This window comes from Ambystoma mexicanum, chromosome 12 (assembly GCF_040938575.1).
Source record: "Ambystoma mexicanum isolate Mex_15411 chromosome 12, UKY_AmexF1_1, whole genome shotgun sequence".
NCBI classification, from domain to species: Eukaryota; Metazoa; Chordata; class Amphibia; order Caudata; family Ambystomatidae; genus Ambystoma; species Ambystoma mexicanum.
This window is the reverse complement of record NC_090936.1, coordinates 138,950,972-138,975,035: the sequence shown is the minus strand read 5'-3', so window position 1 is coordinate 138,975,035 and position 24,064 is coordinate 138,950,972. Positions and strand designations below refer to the sequence as shown.

The window sequence follows — 24,064 nt, the reverse complement described above, 5'->3', positions numbered from 1 at the left end:
CCTGCACCGGTGGCTATCTTGGAAGTCATAAATCATTTTTTAATAGGAAAAAAAAAAAAGAAGTGCAATGATTGCGCTTTATTTTCACGAAAGCATACAGCAATTTTGGTTTGGTTTATTGAACTCAAAATAGGTGGGCTAGACTTTTATGAAAGAAATTATAGTTCTAGTGGGTATCTTGTCTAACTGCGCATACAAATGTTTAAGATTTGGCTATTCTTTTGCTTGGTACTGTGAGGGAGGCATGGTATCACAGGTTAGACACTGACAGAAGAGTTGTATGTTTCAAAACCTTTATTGTTAGATTCAAGGGGGTTGGAAAAACTCCTGTCTGGCCCTATAACTAAGATGGGAGTAATCCTGACCATCGAATAATAAATAAACAGTCCTAGTCAGTCTTAGTCAAACAATAAAGGCCTATAGTTACAAAACCCTAATGCCTGCCCTCACTCTAATGCAAACTAATGTGACATAGGGATATGTATCTAAAAAAGGAAAAATCAGTGGTGAAACGAAATGTCAGAACGGCAATATAAATCAGTATTAATTCTCGTCCCCACGTTGTATAGCACAGGGTTGGGTGGAACACTTGATGGATGAAAACACTTTGGCTTGCGAACACAGTTAGGCGCCTGGCTCTGCCCTCCAGAGCCCTCTTGGCCTTTCAAGTCTGAGTCACAAGTTCACAGGTTTAATCTCCCGGGTTCCCATCACCCAAGTCCAGGTGACCCTTCAAGCTTCTACAGTGGGGTTCACTCCCCCAAGCTTTCTTCACATTCCACACACAGGCTTCCCTCCATCGGGTTCGCGCCACCTTTCGTGTTTTGTTTTCGCTGTCGAAGACCTTCAAAACTGGGAGGATTTTTGCTCTCACCTCCACATGATCACTTCGACCCTCATTTCTTTCTTTACTTCCACTTTACATATTTTCCTTCAGTTCCAATGTCTCTCGGAAAATGTACTTGCTATGTATGACTTGCTTTCATATCAGTTGCTCCTAGATCAAGTCTTTCAAACTTTTCTTTCATGCGGTTTTGTGGTTACTTTATTTCTCTCGCTTCCTGCTGCCTCTACAGCTTTAAAACATTTCACAGAGTCTTTCTATTGGGCAATCTCACTTCGCCTGACAACTCTGCTACTTTGTATTTCCTATTCACAATTCTTAACAATGGATTAACTTTCTCCTGCAGCTTATCAGCGTTCGCATTACCTTCATCTTTCGGATACTGTCGAAGCATTTCAATTAAACACAAACTGGAACTTTCTTTGCTACCTTCAACTCACTGGTCGTGTTAAGATGCTTTCCCTCTTTCGCACCTTTGATGTAAGAGTCAATGTTGTTACCACTGCCGCATCTGCGCCTCCACAACTCTGCTGTTCACGTGGGAGGGTGGCTGGTAAACCCTTTGGTTCTACCCCTCGGTTTGTCGCCCTCCTTTGCCTGGTTCGCCATAGCCTTGGAAGAACTGCTCCTTCGTGTGCACCCCTTGCTCAAAGTGTGTCTCAGTGTCCAACCTTTTAACCATGTGGGGAGAGGTAATAGGTATTAGGTGTGCATGATTAAAGTCAAGTGCCTGACCCTGCCTGATATCGTTAGAGGGACATGTGCAGTGTATTGCATGGGTGGCACTCCTTTCAGCCTTAGACCTCCCCTTCCTCGGCTCAGTGTTTGTGTAGGAAAGGGGGGGGATTTGGGAAGTTGGAATATCCTATAAAATAGGATTGGACAGGGGTATTGGGAAAGAGGGGATACTGTATCTCGCCTTCGGGTGTCCCTCCCCCTGCTCCCTGAGGACCCCTCACCCAGGTGGTCCTCCCGCACTTGTCCACCCCCAGGGTCTGCATCCAAAGGCAATGGCAGTGCCCTGGCCACCTGAGTAAGGGATCCCCGGGTCTGGGCAGTGAAACACTATCTGGTTTTTCACAGTACTCAATGGCATCCAACAAAATTCCATACCATTTTCTCGTGGATTTGTTGCTCCTGGGTCATCTTTATTTCCATCAGTTGTTCTTCGCTCATTCCTTTCCAGCGGTCAGGAACCACACGATGTGGCCCAAATGCACTAGCAGCTTGTTCAGGGTTTTCGGACAGGAGATCCCCCTGTAGGAGGTTGGAAATCTCCACAATATTGTCTTCTTCTTCATGTTGCTTTTCAATCCTTTTTCTTTCAAAAGATTCCATAGCCTGAAAAATAAAGAACTAGTTTAATTTCTTGGTTAAAATACAATCACACGTAGGCCATCTTACATTAGAGTCCAACTTCCCGAATACTGGCCATGTACCCCTTAACCACAATATTAGGTGCCATCTTAAAATGGTAGAAGGCTAGGGAGGATTCATGTAGAAATATGCCCCTATTGTATCACATGGAAAGGATGGGCTATGTCATGGTATTGACGATGATGACACATAAGGCCAACGAAAAGGCTGTATATACATAAACATAGGTTTATTAGGGACTCTGTAAAAATGAAGCCAAAATAACAAACAAGGCTCTAAAGCAAACTAAGGTTGTCAGGATGGTTGTTGCTTGTTGGACTTAAAAGTGAAGTGTCTCTTGGGGAACATGACAAAACAGTTTGGGACTATATCGTTCAACTGAGGCAAACACAATGTTCCTAGCTTCTCATGATCTTTTTGGTCTCAACAAGTCTCATTTGCTAGTGTTTGTAGTATTCGAGGTGATGGTCTTGTGTAGCTAGGGGATGGTAGGGAGGCTTCCTCCTCCTCCCGAGTTTCAAGATAGTTTTAGAACCTAGCGATGGCTTAGTAGTCGGAAGTGGTTTGGAGTTGATGTGACCTGAGCTGTGCCACAGGAAAATTGGTCGCCAATGTTAGTCATTCACTCGGTTCCATTGATGCTTTCACAGCTTCCCTCTTTCAGGCATTATTACACTGGCTCTCTAGTGGCCAAACTTCTCTCCTCCTTGCCATTCACCCCTGTGCTTGTTCCATCACCCACCCCCTTATCATTCCCCGACACCTGCTCTTGAGGCTCCCCACCTTCTCCTGCCCTTATCACAACCTCCTCTTCAAATTCATCCCAACTCCACTAACTTATGCCAGCAGTCTGCCACAACCATCACCAAACACCCACCTCCTCCTTATTTCCTCCTACCATCTCCTCTTGTTGGTTTTTCATCTCCTCCTCCTTCCTCTTGGTTTCCAAATCCTCCACTTCTCTTAGTAATACCTCGATAAACTTGGCGTTACTTCTCCCAATCACCTACTATTTCCATCTACACCTACACCTCCAGTAATTGCCACAGGATCAGTCTTTTATAGGATCTTGACCTTGCCTTTTAGACACTCTCTGATGAAACAGGATTCATATGTGGTAGCTGCGATGGGATGGGCTATCAGGCTGTGCTGATGGGTTATAGCCCTGATGTGTTATAGCCCTGATGTGTTATAGCCCTGATGTGGGCTTGGCTCATCCCGCTCTCTAGGTGGTCCTCTCGCTCTCTGCATTGCCCCTACCTTTCAGTCTATCTCTGAGGTAAGGGAACTCAGATGTGACTCTTCAGGCTACTGATTATGGATTGGCTGGTGGGTGACACCCCTGAGGATGGCTTCCAGTTTTGATGCGAGTCTTCGGGCCAGATAGTCCCTACCCTTGGGAGCCCTCTGTCTAGTGGTCACACGCTGACCCTGCCCTCAGGCAGACTCGCTTAGACTATCTGTTCTTAACTCTGAGAGTGGAGGCCTAGTGTGATGACTAGCCGACTGCCTATCGAGTTCCCCATACAAATTCAGATCCCTCTCTTACCCTCTGTAGTTTGAAATGGGATTCCTGCCCCCAATACAAAGAGAGCCAAGCATGCAGCTGCTGCCGGTTTGGCAGGAACATGATTCCACAGTTCTCTTATGGAGGCAGAAGCATTTGTGGTGGCAATTTGATGAGCCCCTCCCTGCCACGTGTCCCATCACGTTGCTTGTAGCGTAACCCAGCCCCCTTCCCGAACCCACCATCCACCAAGTTGGTCAGGCAGGCACATTTGTCACAGTATATATAAAACGTTCTTTGCATTTAGTATTGTTTTCTCTGTGAGTATCTTGGGGCTTGAGTTTCTTATACCAGTCTCAAAGCCTAATTGCCTACATTGCTAAATGTTAATTTCCACTTTATACCATGAACTCCAATAACTGCTTTGGAAAGTAAGCAGTAAATTAGGGAGTTTCAAATCACTATCCTTCAAAGGTTAAGAACGACATACCTGAGCCATGTTGAATTCCTTAGTGGTCATACAAACAAGCCGTCTTGTTTCTTCCTCCATCCTTTGTAATTCCATAGCCCGTTGGTCCAGTTCAATTCTTGTCTTGTCATAGAGGTCATCTATATTAAAAAAGAAAATGCAATTTAGCTAAACCTATGCACATAAAGTATAGAGTACTATGAACCCAAAAAGACTAATTGATTCAAATAGTTGCTCTCGTACCATGTAAATAAATAAATAAATACAAATATAAAATACAATGTGAAGCTCATGACGAATAAAGGAGTTGGTAACATTCTTCGATTCCAGTTCAATTATAAACAAGATAAAAAGTTGCCATATGGATGCAGATTCAGAAGTAATCAACCAATAGGAAAGAATCAGCTGAGCAACATATAATATACAAGTTTACCTCGTGAGATTTATGCAGAAATGTTAAGGTATGTTATTTTTCAGGTATATCTAATTTCCTTTATGCAATACCAATGATATACCGTGGAAAAATCTCAAGCAATGTTAAACTTCCAAGGGACGATAGCCACGCCAGAGTAAAGTGTTTGTCTAAGAAATATGTATGAGCTGTGCAGACAGAGATTTGAATCCATCAAGCTTAACTGTATGGGATGATTATACAGATCGAAATACAACAGCCACCTAATGGCTGGCATGCACGCTGAAGATAAACACATTGCAAGTACAGACACCAGCAGTGTGAGGGTATAGCATGCCGTGACAGGGAACTCCCAATCAAGCAGCTTGATTGACCATGGACCAAATTAGAGAGTGTGTGGCGGTGGTGAGGGCTCGGAAATGTGAGACAGACAAGTAGATAGAGTTTTCTTACAAGTAGCCATTTTATTAAATACTATGGGTGAGACAAACACCTTTCTTTCTCTAATCTATCAAGGATCTCCCTACCTGTCAAGCTAAAGCTAATGGAAAATTATCTGATATCCAAAAGGAACTGTCCCTCACACCCATTTGTATTTGTATTTGTATTTATTTTATTTGTATAGCGCGCCTGGCCCGGGGGCATCTGGGAGCATGTCTTGGTTACAGTCACATAGTAATACAGCATACAGAAATTAAATATGTACAGTCACAGAGTAATGCAGCATAATAAAATTACATATGTACATGAGAAGCATATAAAGACAGGGAGAATCACTGCATATGTGGTTCGCAGGTTATACAATCAGTGAAGCATCGAAAAAGAGAAGGGCACATGCATACAACAAACTCAGATAGGGATTATATGGCTGTTTCAGGATATTTCATACCAAAGTCCAAAATCAAGAAAGTTATTTAAAGTTCTTTTCATTCCTAAGTCCTTCACTTGACAATCTGATTGTCATATTTCCTAACAGGATTTCTCACTTTTCAAACTACTGTTTGACAAACCAAAAACACTTTGTCTTCACACACCAAGTCAATATTCAATGTCATTATTCTCTTCTTTGAAATTCAATTACTTTTCCTCAAATCACATTTATTCTTCATAAGCAACAGTTTTGTTAGGATGGTTTTGCAACAGTTCATCATAACACATCAGCGGACTTGCCACTTTCTTGCCACTACAACTTTCTACCACACTGCAGTACTTCAAATTAAATTCTTCCCGGTCCACTCGCCTGCCAACTAACCACTAATTGTCCCTTTCTTGGTGTAAAACCTCTACTACTACTACTACTAAAACTACTACTACTACTACTAGTACTTTGTGGTGAGGTTTGCTCCAACCTTTCCACATTTAAATCCTCAATGGGGAAAGTAAATCAAAAACTGCTTCTTGGACAAGTCTTTTGACTTTCAACAACAACAAGGGGTTTATAACTTCTTCCACAAGGATAGAGTACACATTGATCAAATTTCTCACACTGATTTGTTTGCCCCAGGCAATACAGGTTGCATTTCTCACTGCGTAATGATTTCTATAAGGAGGGCTTTTATCCTGTAATCTTTGGTTTCCTTCTACACCACCAATTATCTGTTGGTAATGTAGTCTACATAGTGTTGGGATGGAAATTAGCCTATCCCACCCTCCCTAGGCACTTTCAAGTCAGACAGACCCCACACGAAGCGATGTAACCGACAAGGGGGGGTGGGGTCTAGCTACCAGCCCATGGGTGCATGCAAAGGCCCTGTATGGCATACAAATAGGTGAATAGCACTAATCATTCCCCTGCCCCACGACTCCATTTTGTACTAGGCCCAGAACAAACACAATGAAAGCTACGACGCTCGCGTCCCAAGTTCGCACCAAGGTGCGAAGCCATCAGCACAGCAGGCCAGCTCCACACAAGCCTTGTTCCCACAGAAGTCCATTTCCCTTTGTCCATCCCGTGTTGACAATCTCTAGTATCACAATCAGGAATGTGCCCTGCTCCGAGCGTGAGACAGTACCAGGCCCTGCGCTGCATTCATCCATCTCCACTAAACTGCCATTGGAGCCTCTGACCCCCACCCAGCCAGGCCAGAACCAGCCACACTTCACTGACCCAACCCAAGGGCCCTAACCTCTCTAAGGTGCCCACCACAGATCTAAAGGTTGTGAGACTGTATATCTCTTCACTAGCAACACACATCTCCTGTAACATGAGATACCAGGAAGGGTAAATCATAGATCAAATCCCCCGGGGGAGATCTTGGGGGCACGGGAGCTGTGCTATTAACTAAGACCTGAATGCAGGGGTCAACATAACTGTATTTTATCCTCCTTTCTCTCCGGCACCCATTTCCGGATCTACGTGATCCGACCACGGCTGATTTTCCCACAGCCGTAAAGTTTGCATGTGAAATGTACGAACCACAAAAGGTTCGTACATTTCCCATGCGAACACACGTTAATACCCCTACATACCCACACCCCACACCCTCAAGACACCCCCACCCACACCCTCAACGCACTCACACCCCCAACATAAAGAAACCCTACTTACCTTCTCTTCACCCAGTGTCCCTGCAGCGGTTTCTGGAGTGAATGTAATCTAAAAGGGAGATCGCCTGTAAGAGAAGACTATAACCAGCATTGCCTAAGCCAAAGAAAGGCTATCACAAATAAAATGGGATACAACTTTCCTAATGACGGATACATGGAAATGAGACATTTGAAGACATAAACCTCTGAACGTACACTCCAGAGTAAATACACCCCTCTAGGGGATAGAAACTGCGGTAGCTGCAGGGGTTTCCCCCTGCTACCCCTGCTCACTATACTCTAGAGCAGGGGTGCACAACTGATTTTGACAGAGGGCCGAAAGTACCTTACATGAGGGCTATAGCGGGCCGAAAAGTAAATGTGGGCGGGGCGGTAGGCGGGGCATGGCAGGAGGCTTTTTCAACCCCAAATTTGTATTAGACACATGGAAAAAGAATATGTTTTTGAGGGTTAACGATTTTTATTTGAATTGCCCAACTTTCATTTTGTACTACACATTTTCCATTCTTATAATTTATTTCTATTTAGTTATTGTACATTGTCTGTTTAATTAAATTATATATATTTATTAAATATATTTTATTGACCCTAGATTGGACATCCCGTTATTTTGGACTGCTATAGTTTGCTATTTGGGTTGCCCAAGGTGAGTATGGCCTTCGTTGAGTCAGGTTTCCTCAAAAAGCAAAGGATGTACATCTCCTAATTGTGCCTGTTTTAGCTTTATTATTGGGTTCACTCTTGGAGTGCAACACTATCCCCCATGGCTCCCACCCCCAACCAAACACTATTCCCCATGGCTCCCTCAACCCACAACCAAACACTATGCCCCAGGGCCCCCTCACCCCCAACCAAACACTATGCCCCATGGCCCCCACCCCTCAACCAAACACTATGCCCCATGGCTCCATCAACCCCCAACCACACACTATGCCCCATGTCTCTCACCCCCAACCAAACACTATGCCCCATGGCACCCTCACCCCCAACCAAACACTATGCCCCATGTCCCCCTCACCCCCAACCAAACACTATGCCCCATGGCCCCCTCACCCCCAACCAAACACTATGCCCTATGTCCCCCTCTCACCCAACCAAACACTATGCCCCATGTCCTCCTCACCCCCAACCAAACACTATTCCCCAGGGCCCCCTCACCCCCAACCAAACACTATGCCCCATGGCTCCCTCAACCCACAACCAAACACTATGCCCCAGGGCCCCCTCACCCCCAACCAAACACTATGCCCCATGGCCCCCACCCCTCAACCAAACACTATGCCCCATGGCTCCATCAACCCCCAACCACACACTATGCCCCATGTCTCTCACCCCCAACCAAACACTATGCCCCATGGCACCCTCACCCCCAACCAAACACTATGCCCCATGTCCACCTAACCCCCAACCAAACACTATGCCCCATGGCCCCCTCACCCCCAACCAAACACTATGCCCTATGTCCCCCTCTCCCCCAACCAAACACTATGCCCCATGTCCCCCTCTCCCCCAACCAAACACTATGCCCCATGTCCCCCTCACCCCCAACCAAACACTATGCCCCAGGGCCCCCTCACCCCCAACCAAACACTATGCCCCATGGCTCCCTCAACCCACAACCAAACACTATGCCCCAGGGCCCCCTCACCCCCAACCAAACACTATGCCCCATGGCCCCCACCCCTCAACCAAACACTATGCCCCATGGCTCCATCAACCCCCAACCAAACACTATGCCCCATGTCCCCCTCACCCCCAACCAAACACTATGCCCCATGGCCCCCTCACCCCCAACCAAACACTATGCCCTATGACCCCTCTCCCCCAACCAAACAATATGCCCCATGTCCCCCTCACCCCCAACCAAACACTATGCCCCAGGGCCCCGTCACCCCCAACCAAACACTATGCCCCATGGCCCCCTCACCCCCAGCCAAACACTATGCCCCAGGGCCCCCTCACCCCCAACCAAACACTATGCCCAGGGGCCCCTCACCCTAAACCAAACACTATGTCCCATGGCCCCCTCACCCACAACCAAACACTCTGCCCCATGTCCCTCACCCCCAACCAAACACTATGCCCCATGTCCCTCACCCCCAACCAAACACTTTGACCCATGGCCCTCTCACCCCCAACCAAACACTATGCCCCATGGCCCCCTCGCCCCCAACCAAACACTATGCCCCATGGCTCCCACCCCCAACCAAACACTATTCCCCACGTCCCTCACCCACAACCAAACACTATGACCCATGGCACCCTCACCCCAACCAAACACTATGCCCCATGGCACCCCCACCCCCAACCAAACACTATGGCATTTGGAAAAAGAACACCTTTTTGGAGGTGTACTGTTTTATTTGTATTTAAAAAACTTACATTGTGTACTATACATTTCCCCAAATCATACAGGATGAAACAGTGAACCAGACATACTTGATCAGTGAGAAACATTGCAGCGTTTCTCAGCTGTCAGTTTCTGGATCTCGGGCTCCAGTGAGGTTGTTCCTACTCTCAGGATAGCATGGAGATGTTGGTCAGTTAGTACTGTGCTTAGGCTGGATTTATGTAGTTTCATTGGTGAAAAAACATGCTCACAAATGTAAGTACTGCCAAACATAGATACCATCTTTAATGCTTCCCTTGACAGACTGGGGAATTGAGCAGTGTCTAGAGACTGGTAGAAGACTAATAAAGGCATCTCTCTGTGCTTATTTTTGAGGGCACTACAGCACTGAAGTTCAATCAGTTCCAGTTGCAGTTCAGGTTGCACACTGTCAACATCAGCAGAGAAAGGGTCTGCAAAAAGTTTAAAAGAGGCTCGCTGGGATTTCAATTGTGAGAAGCGATTCTCAAAAACATTTTGCAGTTCCTTCAGGACCTTCACATGCCGATACCATCCTACATACTTGTCATGGGGGAAAACCTCTGCACATGCGGGGTAGTGTACCAGCATCCCTTTCTCCAGTTGTGCTGTCAGAAGCCTTAACTTTATTTCAAAGGCACAAACTGCCTCAAACAGATCCGATATTAGATTTTGGCTTCCTTGCAACTTTAAATTTAAATCATTGAAACGGCCTGTCAGGTCAGTCAGAAAAGCAAAGTCAGCTACCCAGTCAATATCTTGCATGACAGAAGTGTCCATTCCCTTTTCATCAAGGAATGCTTTTATTTCGTGCCGTAAAGCAACGAATCGCTTCAGCACATTTCCACGACTAAGCCATCGAACATCGGTGTGATATAGGACATCACCATAATCCGCCTTTACCTCTTCTAAAAACGCCTGAAACAATCTGTGATTTAAAGAGCGCGCACGGACAAAATTAACCGTTTTCACAACAAAGTCCATCACTTCAGTGAATTTCAAATATTTTGCACATAATGCCACCTGGTGGATGATGCAGTGATCATTTTTTAAATGGACAGCCTTCTCGCCAAAGTGCCTTTTCAAGCAGCCAATAAACCCATTTGGCTCCCCAACCATGGCTGGCGCCCCATCAGTCGTCACGCCTACCAAAGCATCCCATGGCAAATTTAAATCATCAATGACTTTTTGAAAGGCATTAAAAATGTCAGCACCAAAGGGGGCGCTGTTGCGCAACACGATGGCCACTTGAGTGAGGAGCTCCTCTCCGGCATGAATCCTTATTGAATTTTATCCCGGTTCCAGGGTGCATCGAGCCTCGGAAAACACCTACGCTGCTCCCCGTGATAATCCTGAACTTAAAGGCGAAATCCTGACAGAAATCGGTCACCCCAAGCCTGTAGGCGGAGGCAGGACCTGAGGCTGCGGACCCAGGCCGCCTTACGGCTCCACAAGAATCCACGAGAGAGCCGCTGCTCCCTGACACGACCGGGCCTCGCTGTGGGCGGAACGGGGCTGGAGGACTACAGACACGGAGCACCGCTGCGCATATGCCCAGTAACATCCTGCTTTACGACCTGCATCGGGCGTGAGACCCTGCCTTGCCCGTCCTCCCCCACTGCTTTCCAGAGTCAGAGCCTCGCGACTCGTAGCGGAGGTTGCCGACACCGCCGTGGTACTCAGAAGGATCGGGAAGCACCGCATCGTTCTCCCGCTTAATCGAGCCGGAGGCTGGCATAACCCACTTTACAGCCAGATGCGACACTTTGTCTGTGCACCCACTGCGGACCAGTGCGTATCCTTCCCAACAGCCGGGCGACCTGGGCCGGACACCCCCGTCAGCACTTCTCGGGCGCGAAGAGGAGGGCATGGAGAAGCGGAGAGACGTGACGGCCTGGTGTGTGGTGGAACACTGGGGCACGCGGCAAGGCCCTGGCACTTCTTAAGCTGCATCCGACCTGAACGCTGGGAACTGGAGGGGGCGAACCACTCCCCACCCCCCTCGACAACAGGAACACATAGTGATGGCGGGTGGAAGCCCTCAGACACACGGGAGGCCACCACAGAACCCCGGCAATCCCCCCAGTGGGGAGTTTGATTATTTAACCTTACCCAAGGCTCTGGGGTTGTCGCCCCAGACTCAAGACTGTCCTTGAGCCGTCTGCTGCGGCACCTTAGTGTACGGCTTTACCATATTAACTGGTGCAGGCCACTTCACCACTTCAACAATGCCTCGTAAGAACGTGGGCAAGAGCAGAAAGACAGGTCCCATGGACTCATTTGTGAGCTCACAATCGCCTCCCGAAAGCCCGGCCCTACAACCCCCTGCTTCCTCTTTGGAAGACTCGAAATATGACCACCTACTTACCACGGTGCAGAGTGGGTTCCTGGCTATCAACGTTAAACTTGATGACATTGTCTCCACAATTGGATCACTAAAAACCTGACTGGACAAAGAAAGTGCCAGAATCACAGAGGCTGAAGACAGAATTGGCGCGAATGAGGATTCGACTCGGCAAAACACCCAAGAAATGTCTCTCCTAAGGGGGGAAATGAATAAACTCTGTGACAAGTGCGACGATTTGGAATCTCGCTCCAGACGGAACAGCATCCGAATAGTCGGCCTTTCGAAGACTTTCTGCAAAGGTCCAATGGAGTCCCGAATCGAAGACCTTTTGAAATCCCTCCTTGGGGAAGATGCATTTTCGCCCCAGTTCCTAGTTAAGCGGGCATATCGTTCCCTCGCTCCACCGCCCAGACCCGGGGCTCCGCCCCGCACGGTTACAGCCAAATTGCTGAATTACAGAGATAGAGATGCCGTCCTCAAGCTGGCAAGAGAGAAAGGTCCCCTGAGGGTCGGCAATGACCACATCCACATCTATCCGGATTTCTCAGCAGGAGTCCAAACTCAAAGGCGATCCTACGAAACCATCAAGCGCCAGCTGCGACTACGACAAGTCCTCTACGCTCTTCTTTATCCGGCCAAACTTCATATACAGCACGGCAGAAGAGCGCATTTCTTTGAATCCCCTGCAGCAGCTTTGACTTACATGGAAGCCTCGGTAACCCTTCCACCTGGGAGACAGGAACTCGACCAAAATGACATACAGCAGCCAGTGTAGCCTGAATCATCATTCCAAGGGATCAGTCATAGGCACAAATGGCCTCTCTGGGCCATCGGAAATGTTTGAAGCAAGGAGAGGCAGAGAAGCACCCCTGCTTCCTATCCTTGAATGCCGCCTGATGAGGTGCCCTCGACCACGAAACAGAGTTTCTGCACTCGACCCCTTCTTTGGGAATATCCACAAGTTAGTAAAAAGGGATCATTATCAAGTTGGGCACGATGGTGTGGGAGGGGGTGGGTACGGGTAACATGGGACAGTTCTACTTTTGGAGAACAATGTTAACGCCTCAGAATGCCCCGGTTGGGCATAAGGCACAACGTTTTTTTTGGTTTTTCTATTGTTAAAATTGCACTCACTGCTTCACTCGCTGTTCTCCTTTGTGAGAAAACCCACTCTCTTAAGCGTTATCATGATACACGGAAATGGCGCAAAAAACTAGAGCATCCATGGGGCTACAATTGAAATTGCTTACCTGGAACATTCGGGGGTTAAACAACAGGGCGAAAGCCAGCAAGGTGGGAGCATACATCAACAGGCACTACCCACACGTCGCTATGCTCCAAGGGACCCATGCACCCACGAGAGTATCTTGCGGCAATGGGGTAACAATAGACATTATACGGAATATTCCTCTCAAAACAGAGGTGTCATCACACTGATACACCCCTCACTGGGGTTCTCCACTGAAAAACGCAAGATAGACCCACAAGGTAGATACATCGTGGTTTGGGGCACGGTGGCTGGCAAAAAACTTATATTGGTCAATACATACGGTCCAAACCTAGATGACCCAGAGTTCTATATACAGCTCCTCGCAGAAATCGGCCCGACAACGAATGCCTGGATCTTGTGGCGAGGGGACCTCAACACTATTAAGGACACCACGCTGGATAGGCCAACATTATACGCCAAGCCCAAGAGGAACTCACTCTCTCCGATGCCTGGAGAGGGACCCACCCTACCGATAGAAAATACACGTTCTACTCTTCAGTTCATGATACTGAATCCAGAATACATTACTGGCTCATCTCGTCCCCTCTGATCAACTACATCGAGCGTTGTGAAATCCTCCCTCGCACACTCTCAGATCATTCCCCAGTTACCCTAGACATACTGTTCCCCGACATCAACCGCTCAGCACAGCGATGGAAGATGCCCCCCAACATATTGAAAGACCCAAATGTCGTAGAAGCTCTTCATATCGATATGGAAGAATTCTTCCAGCTGCACAAAGGCTCTGTGGATAGCACGGCAACCACATGGGAGACATTCAAGGTATAGGTACGGGGTAATTTGATGTCCAAAACGACTGGCCTTCTTAGAACCGTTAGAACTGATTTGGATAACACAGAATCACTCCTGTAAGCACTCGAAACTGAGTACAGTATGTCCCATGACAAGCGCATTTTGGCTGATATTAGTTTACATCTCCAAACTTTCAATGATTTGGCAATCAAAGAACAACGATACATGGCCACCCGAGCCAGGGCACGCAGATACGGGGAGGGCAATAGAGCAGGTCACCATTTGGCCCGCATACTCCGTAACTAATATGACCATACCCCCATCATGAGCATCCTAACAGAAGAAGGAATAGTCGTCAACGGGGAGAATGAAATAAACCTCGAATTTTCACATTATTATACTAACCTATATGCCAATCATAATAGATGTACGTAAAACGATATACAGACATACCTGAATAAGATTGCCCTCCCTAAGCTGACCTGAGAGGACAAATGGACCCTCGAACAACCCATAACGTGCGATGAGATTGCTGAGACGATTAAATCGTTGACAGCGGGTAAAACTCCAGGACAGGACGGTCTGAGTGGCGACCTATACAAGTCATGCTCCTCGATACTCGCCCCGATACTAACCCTCGTATGGGAGGAGGCCATAAACGCTGGTTCACTCCCAGAATCAATGTCAGACGTGGTCATTACGGTGCTATTGAAACCCAGGCGTCCGTCCCATGAACGCTCCTCATACCACCCCCTGACCTTCATTAATACTGACGCCAAAATCTATGCAAAAGTACTCGCCACCAGATTGCTTCCCAAAATGACCACCCTAATACACCCGGACCAGTGTGGATTCATCCCCAAAACTTGCGCAGACTATTCAGCATCCTGGAACAGATCAAGCCAGGGGCACAAGCTGCAGCCATATCACTAGATGCAGAAAAAGCGCTTGACTCGGTTTCGTGGCTATATATGTTCGATGTCCTGCGCAAATTCGGATTTGGCCCTTACCTGACAGGATGCATCAGGCTTCTGTATTCTTTACCCAAAGCCAAGGTACTAACCAATCGAACCCTACCTAGCCAATTCACTTTACACAGAGGAACCAGGCAGGGGTGCCCCTTTTACCCTATCCTTTTCGCTCTTACAATAGAACCGGTGGCGGCCGCAATTAGGGCTGAGCAAGATCTAAGGGGCATATATATGGCGGGGGTGTACCAAGCCATCTCATTATATGCAGACGATGCACTGCTATACGTTAGAGAACCAGAAAAGAACCTGTCCCCCATACGGGACGTGATAAGCGAATTCACCTCACATTCAGGTTACAAGATCAATATTGCCAAGTCCGAAATCTTCCCATTAACACGCGCTACTGTTTGCCCCACAAACACACATGGCCTCTCATGGGCTCCCGACTACATCAGATACTTGGGAATCCTGGTCTCTCGTGACAGCAACTCCCTTTATATAGACAACTATGAATCCACTTTACAAACCATATATTCGAAACTTCAAATCTGGGCTAAACTCCCCATATCCCTTGCTGGCCGTATAGTGGTACTTAAGATGACGGTACTCCCTAAGCTCCTTTATATCTTCTGCAACGTCCCTATATGGCCGGGCAGACCCTTTTTTGACAACCTTAGATCCATGGCCACCACTTTTGTGTGGAACGGAGGGGCAAGCAGAATGAGGTGGGACAAGCTGGTTGAACCCTATGAAAAGGGAGGCTTTGCTGCCCCCGACTTCGAGCTATACTATTATGTAGCACAGGCACACTACGCAAAGTTTTGGCAGGACCCCTTGGACAGTACACCACATATACCTATCGAGCGACATTCAGTCCACCCAACAGACTTGCGATCCATTATATTCTCGAAATCATATAAAGACGATTGTAAGTTTGATCCTGCTTCTTGTACAGTCGCAGCATGGGCCGCAATCAGCAAACGACTCCACATAGATACCCCCTATGATTCCCAGGCCCCGATCTTGAACTTCCCAGGCATCACACCAACATACGACATCGGCATCCAGAAAAGTTGGCTCCCAGAATACGAGCTCACAATGAAAACCATGTTTCCAAATGGTAAATTCGTAACCCCTGAAGACTTTGCAGATTCGGTTGGTAGAAACCAACTGATCACTCTTCAATTTCACCGCATGAAAGCGGCGTTCAAAAAACGGTGGCCTACATTTCCAGATGAACCTCCCAAATATGCATGTTACCAGTCATTGTATTACCAGGCCGGCACGGGGGTGTCCAAACTATACAATATAGTCCAGACACACACGGAAACACTAAACACCATCAAGGCATCGTGGGAAAAGGACATGGGCACTACAATCGAGACAGGGAAATGGACCAGGTACTGCCTCCTATCTAAAAAGATCTCACTGAATGCAGGCCTAAGACCAAGACAGTTCAAGATCCTGAACAAGCTACACTTTACCCCGGTAAAAATGGCAAAATTCTATAACACTTTATCAGATAACTGCCCAAAATGCCATGCCCCAGGTGCAGATTCTTTTCACATGTACTGGGCATGCCCCAAGGTAGCAGGATTCTGGCGCACAGTGGCTAATATTCTAGAGGATATAACACAAATCCCTGCAAACCTCAACCCTCCGAAATACCTGTTTGGTGACATTGGAAAGGTCCCGGAAAAAATCAGGAGGCTATTTAATGTCAGCTGTGCAGTCGCAAAGAAATGTATCCTTCAGAAATGGAAGAGCACTCAGGCCCCAACCGCAGAACAGTTCCTTTCAGCATTGACCTATGTAAATGAATGTGAAGAAAACTGTGTGGGAATGGTACCCTCTCCATGCAAACCAAAAGACATGTGGGCTCCATTTAGGACATAGCTGGACGAAACTTCTTTAGACACAGAAAACTCTGATAACGATAGTGTAAATGATATATCATGCTAAGCTGTCACCCAAATGCAATATTTCCTCCTTTCCTTTTCTCCTTCCTTTTTTTTTCCTTTACACTATATAGTTTCATAAATGCTTGCACCTGATGTAATAAATAAATAAATAAATAAAAACTGAAAAGGAATGTGGGTTATCAATGTGCATTATATATCTGTACCATGTATATGAAAATCGCAGCGAGTGTACTGTGACATGCAACCAAAAATAAAGTTTAAAAAAAAAATGTCAGCACCAGTAGGCCTGCCATGCAAAGATACCAGGGAAGCCAGTTCCTGAAATACTTTGCATTGATTATCGACCCCCCGAATGAAAATTAAGAGTTGGGCTGTGTCACTTGCATCTGTGCTCTCATCAAGGGCAGCTGAAAAGAACTTGACATCCTTACACCGCATTTTCAGTTGGCTGTAACAATTGTCAGCCATGTCTACAATACGCCGCTGGATACTCATACGTGAAAGGGGAACATTTGTAAAAGCATCTTTTTTTTTCTTTACACACTGCCTCGCAAATCTCCATCAGGCAGTCTTTAACGAAATCCCCATCTGTGAAAGGATGTGCTGACCTTGCAATAAGCTGTGCAACCTTATAACTCGCAAAGGTGGCACATTCAGATTCTTTTTTTTTCTGGGCAAAAACACCCTGTTGCTTAGTCAGCTGTGTTTTTAGCTCATCCTTATATTGTGAATGTTTTGTTTCACAATGGCGGCGGATATTATATTCCTTGGGGACTGCTATGCGTTCGAGACAAATGAGACACGAGCAAACATTAGATTTGGACTTGATGAAAAAAAACTTCTCAGTCCACTCATCCTTAAATTGACGGTGCTCCTGGTCAATCATTCTTTTTTTTATTGCACTGAACATTGGCAGGGACATCTTTGGATAAAGATACGAACTCCACTGTTATGCTCCCAATACGACGGTCCCAGTCTAGAGTATATACAAATTATATACTTTTTTGAGAAGCCTAGAAGCGACAAAAGAACAAGATCAGATAAAGAACATAGCCTTGCCTGCATACCTTTTCATGCACTTATTGATGGATACTTTAAGGAATAGCGGGCTGCATAGAATATCAAACTGCTATGTTTGAGATTAAGGTGGAAATGAGGACATTCTTTAAAAAAAAAACATTTCAAAGCACAAGCTGTTGCCAAATTATGAGCTTTTGAAAGGAAGTATCACAGGATGACCAATTACTTTAGTGAACATACAAAGAAACTGATCTCAGTTTCTTCCTGGCCAGGGCAAAACTGACAGGAGCTCTACCACATTGCGCCAGAGAAATAGGTTCTTCTGGGAGTACTACCAGTTTGAATATTGCAAGCCATTTCCTTCCACAAAATCTGGATCAAATAACTCAAACTGTCCACTTGAATGTATGATTCGTAGTGTGCAACAAGTGTCCTTTTGCAGTTAAGCTTGCCCTCAAAGAGCAGTTACCTTCTCTAATCAATTTCATTGTGCATCTATGCAAGGGAGGGGAACAGGGGAGAACAAAACAGCAATTTTACTAGGCTTAGTGACATTGAGAATGCGCAAGTGCATGTGAGAGGGGGAGGGGAAAAGTGCATGGAAGGGGGAGAAGTGGAAAGTGCAAAGCAGAGGAGAAACAGATAAATAATTATAAATAAATAAATAATAAAGGTAACAAACAGTGTTAGTGCAGCCAGCAAGATCAACATTCCCAATCGCTACACAAATTGGAGCAGGAGCAATGGCTTGAGCATGCACATCGTTTGTCCAGCAAGCTCTGTAACCCACTGGGCCTCCCCTTTCTGTAGCCCAGTAGGGTGAAATAGGGATTCTAGCAGAAGCTTGGCGTGTCCATAAGGGACAAATGAGTGACATGAGTGTCTAACTGTCCTCAACTATACACGTTCCAATTGGCATTTTGTACATGCAGGATTTGTGTTTGTTCCCGTCATTCATATAATTTACTAGAAATGTTCCGTACTCCAGTGGTATGGTCGGCTGGTTATATGATAATTGCTTTTTATACAGAGCAGTGTACAGTTTACACTTGGTGCTGTAAAACACCCTCAAACCAGGTACATGTCCCTACCTAATGTAGGGGAGGAATGGCCACGAGGCCCTCCTCACCTACAGCTCCCTCCCCAGGTGAGGACCATGGCTCGGTGGGCGCACCCTCATGCCACCCGGGCCCAGGTGGAGGAGGGTTCACCCGCCGACGACATTGCCCACACGCACCCTGTCTTTGCAGTTACCAAAAATTAAGTTAGGCCTAGACGCCATCTTGCATAGCAAACATGGTGTGAGTTCAGCACACTGTAACGAGGCCCCCACCTTTGGAGGGCCTTTCATGCATCTCTGCCGCCTCAGCAGCCCTGGCAGATCCGTTGCAAGCGCGTTCCCATGAGAAAGTCGGAGATGAGCTAAACCCGAGATGCCAACACGGCAACATTATATTAGTAACAATGTGATATTGCACCCCGTATGACCCGGACCGCAAGGCCGGGGTAACGGGGAAAAAGCTGAAGCATCACTATCTGAAGAAGGTGGAAAATAATTCAAGTATTGGTATTAATGAACTACCTCTGTTTAAAATGTGAATAAACCATAAAAATGTAACGTTATATGATATCCCTCCAGGTCTGGACTAATGCTGCTATAACCACGGAGAAAGATGTTGACTAAACGTGTAACCTCTATTTTGTAAAAGTGTTTTTCAATAGTATGTAGAAACTTGAACTCATATATGTTTTTGAATCACCCAAAGCGGCGAGCATCAATCTCTGTAGGCCATAACCTAGATATCCCTCGTATAACGTCTAATGTACATACAATACGCACACAATGTAGTGAATATAATGTTAGGTAATGAAAAGGTACTGGAACCGACTGTATTAAAGAAATGTGTAACGAAATTGAAATATATATGTGTGTCTAAATAACGTCAAAATAAGGCAGAACAGTATAGAACTTCTGCATTCACTGATCAGCAACGCACGAGGAAAATACCTTTGTGGATATATGCAAGGCCATTCCCTCTCCCACCCCACCAAGCCTGCCAGATAAAAAAGCTAAGACTTGTGCCGCGCTCCCTCACCTCCCCCAACCAAGCTGGCGTTACTTCAGAGAGTCAGAGGCCCCGGCACCGCAACCAAGGCCACAGCCCGCCACCTGTGTTATTTACAGCACGGTAATAAACCCACGGTTGAACCCACTGATCTACCAGCACCCTCTCATAAATCCCACGAACCCCCCAAGAATCCTGACCCCGTGTAAGGACGACCCCCATCATTGGGACAGGACACAGAGACCCATCTATATAATAACTTCTAACGCAGCAGACACGCATGTATCACTCGGCCCAGGCCCCAGAGCCCCGTCCCGTGACCTAAAATACCGGTCAATAAGACACAGGTAAATCTCACCCCAACCGACAACCACCAGACCTCTCACGAGGTGCATTCCTCATGTGTTGTGTTTATTTTATAAGATAAGCTGTTGAAGCGATTTATTAATGAACTTAAATGTCATTTTCTGAATAACTGCAGTGTGCATGGCCTAGGGCAAATAAGACAGGAAAGGTATTCGTCATTGTCACAGGCTGCCCCAGCACATCAACACCGTACAGATGACCTCAAGCCGGCCTGCCAGGCCCAACCCAACCCACGAGGCTGACCAGTGACGTCGTCACGCCAGGACCAACCCCGCGGCAGCAACACCTATAGTTAGTCGACGCCACCCAATCCCAATCGACTTGTGCCCCCTATAGTGTTTAGGTGTTGATGACGTTTTTTGTATTAGAAATACGCCTGTCTTTGCTATTGTCAGACAGAGCGCTCTCGTAGGTTGCAGAGTTCTTTGCATGCCTTATCCTTGGATAAACTCCCACTTACGCTCACCCGCACTCTGTCTTGGTCTTATTCCCACTACGGGAGAGTCCCTTATTGTCTCTCATTGCGGGGAGGATCGTGCTGAATTGGGGGCGCTTCCCTTCAGTGGTGACCCCGATAGCGTGATATCTCCAAACTATTTTTCCTAACTCCTTCTTAAACGACCCCCTTGTGGCACGAGAATCTCCGGTTGAGAAGGGATACGCACGGTGAGCCGTCTCCGGGAGGCCGCCCGCCAACGGCGACCGGCACAATAAGAAGTGCGCACTCAATGAGAAAGGGTACGGGATCCCGATTGGAAAAAAATCCCCTTTGAGTGCCGCTCGCCGGAGCCAGGGGCTGACCGTTGAGTTACCGGTAACGCCGCCTGGACGGACCCAGTTTCGGAGAGTATCGGTTCAAGACGGGCACGTGAGTACCGAGTGCGAGTGATCGTCAAGGGGAGAAGAAGGGGAATTGGGAATAAAAGAACGGGGACAGGTAGAGGAGAAGAATATCGGGGGTCTACTAGAGACGGGTCTTGAAACTTTCTTTATTATTTCTTTGCATATGGCCATTAGGAGTAAGAAATAAGTGACGTGGTAGAAGTGACGGAAACCTAGCTCCGAAAGGGGGTGGAAGGCGGCGCCGCATAGTGCTATCTAAACTAGTACTGGGAATATATGAAGAAGTGAGAAATAAGTTATTGGTGTCTAGCAAAAGGAGACACCGGGAATATTTTTAGTGATTGTGCTCTCTCTCTCTATTTCTTTTTTTCCATTTCCACGGGGCAGGGGGGGGGAAAATGAGAAGGGTATAAAGTAGTTAGAACATCTTAAAAAGTGGGGACTCAGTAGTGGCACGTACAGACGTGAACACAGTAACCTTAGCAGGGAAACAGGGACAGCTGGCCAGGGAGGAAAGGGAGGAAAAAAAGACAAAAGTGTGAGTGGAAAGTATTGTGAAGGGTGCGCGCACCGTACGAGTGTTGGAGACGAACGGGTGGCCGCGAGGTGGTGCCAGAGAGTGTGGCCATAACCATTACTTGATCAATTGCAAGTGAGATTACGTAAGAGTGCCTGGGAATGGGAAGGAGATGAGATATGGTGAGTGAGAAAAGATTTGCACAGTGAATAACAGTGGGTGATAATTTTGAGAGGTCCGCTCTTGTCTGTGCCGTAAAGGTATACATACGCATATCTACACCTAATCAAAAGTAACGAAGGCGAACGCGGTAGCGCTAGCGATTTAGAGGATGGGGGCTGAAACTCCCTTGTCACACATTTGTAAGAGCTTGCCGGGATATGCTGAACGCATAAATAAATATCATGATCAATGGTTAACAGAATTGAAAGGGGAGGGGTTGCCCCAGATTTGGCCAGAAGGAGGGTCTTTTGACAAAAGCGTCCTTGATATGGTATGTACATGTATTCGCCTCAAGTATAAGGGGAAACAATGGCAGAATAGGAAGGAGATATTAGATCTCTGGAGATTGTTTGAGGAAGTACCCCCACCCAAAGCTCCAACACCAAATATTGATTTACCTTCCACCACAGATAATCCACTGATGATCCCGCGGGAGGAAAAGGAACAGCTAAGTACAGAACAACCGGTGGAGGTGATTAAGTTGTACCCAATATTACCTAAACCAGCCCCTGCAGCAGGATATAGCGACCCGATTTATGTGCCTCCCCCCTCGACCAGCACACCACAAAGACCAACTGCACCCCCACCATACGAAAACACCAGAGAGCGCGCCCAGGGAGGCACACAGAGGGTGGACATAGAGAAGTTAACGAGTGACTTAGAGTCGAGGCTTACAGTGGCAAGAGATGAACTCTCAAGAATAAAAGACATATGTGAACGCACAGCATGCGCCCCCACACAATCTGGACGCACGTCTAGAGCGTCGAGCGAAAGTAGACAAATTGAGGAGGGATGGAAAAAGGGGGAAATACTGTTCAGAATTGAGGAAGAACCGACCAGGATAATAGAAGTGGGGGCAGCAGAAGGAAGCATTGGTGACGTCTCGCGAGAGAGAGGGATCAGAGAGGATTTGTTATGTGATGTCAGAGGAGGGGGGGATGAGAGTGATAGATTGAGCATGGCAATAGGAGGAGAAGGCGAGGAACTAGATGGTGCATGTTCACTGGGGACTATAGAAGATGAATGGATGGGACGACTAAGAAATAGGGTGGGGAAGATGGCGTCATTAGAGTCAGCAGTGACTAAGGAAAAGGAAGCTGCAACGGCAAAAGGGAAATTACAACTCCCATTACTCCACAGGGGGGGCGGGAGGCCAAACTATATACCGTGGGCTCAGATGGACAAGGCTAATTTAATGAAATTACTACCACAGCTGTCGGGAGGGGCAAGCAAGTGGATATATGCATTTGAGAAACATACCGCTGGTATACCGCTGGCAGTAGGCGATGTGAAAAGCCTACTAGTGTCCGCAGTAGGGGATCAGGCAGACAGAGTATGGGCTAAAGCGGGTTTTCCAGCTGTAACTTTAGAGTGTGATCGCCATGATGGGGCTTCTTTTAACACCGTGCGAGCAAGGGTGTGGGACGCACTGCGGGAAACCTTCCCAGATACCCCTGATTTGCAGTCAGTAATGCAATGTACCATGAATGACGGGGAGGACGCTATGGATTACATTCTCCGGGTGCAGGAGATGTGGAGAGCGGAAACGGGTACGCCCTGGCACCAATCCACATCTCTATTTTACTTCATTATTAAGAGAGGGCTCCCAAAGGAAGTGCAAAAGGCACTAGATAAAATAGCAGGTGTCGAGGCAAAAGGCTGGCCGGAGATCCAAAGCATAATAGTACACCATTGTAAACGGATCAAAGAAAGAGAGAGGGAAGTAGCACAGAAAAGGTTGGCGGACGAGGCGAAGTTGGTGCAATCAAAATTGGTGAAGGTCGCAGCCGCGGTAGCGGGACTCCCACTCATACGGGAGGGAGAGGAAGGAGAGGAGGGGCAAATAGCAATACAAGGAAGAATAGCAGCGAATTGGGCAGGACAAGGGCAACGACAGTGGACAGAGCAGGAGCAGAACGGAGGTCCAACGTGGCAAGAGTGGGCCCCAAGAGGAGGAAGAGGTGGGTACAGGGGTCGAAGAGGAGGACAAGGGTATGGAGGAATGGGAGGAAATGGGTGGCAGGGTCCCAGAGGTCCACAGGGGAGCTGTTGGAATTGTGGGAGATGGGGGCATTACTCAAGAGAATGCAGGAGCAGACAAAACAACGGTTTCCAAGAGATAGAACAGTATGGACACCCCCATCCAGGAAGCCCCTACGGCCTCCCTATGGGACAATACCAGCAACCAGACAATGTAGTACAAAGGAGTAACGCACAACTACACGGACATCAGTACCGAACAC

The 24,064-nt window shown here is 47.1% G+C and overlaps 1 protein-coding gene across 1 annotated transcript in view; it reads right to left on the bottom strand.

The window, feature by feature from the left end:
• Positions 1-24,064, bottom strand: part of RIBC2 (RIB43A domain with coiled-coils 2) — a 387,543-nt gene that overhangs the window by 101,286 nt on the left and 262,193 nt on the right. The window contains exons 4-5 of the mRNA XM_069628178.1: positions 4,219-4,337; positions 1,958-2,185 (exon numbers count right to left, since the gene is read on the bottom strand). Coding sequence (XP_069484279.1) covers positions 1,958-2,185; positions 4,219-4,337 — 347 coding nt within the window. The remainder of the gene's footprint in view (positions 1-1,957; positions 2,186-4,218; positions 4,338-24,064) is intronic.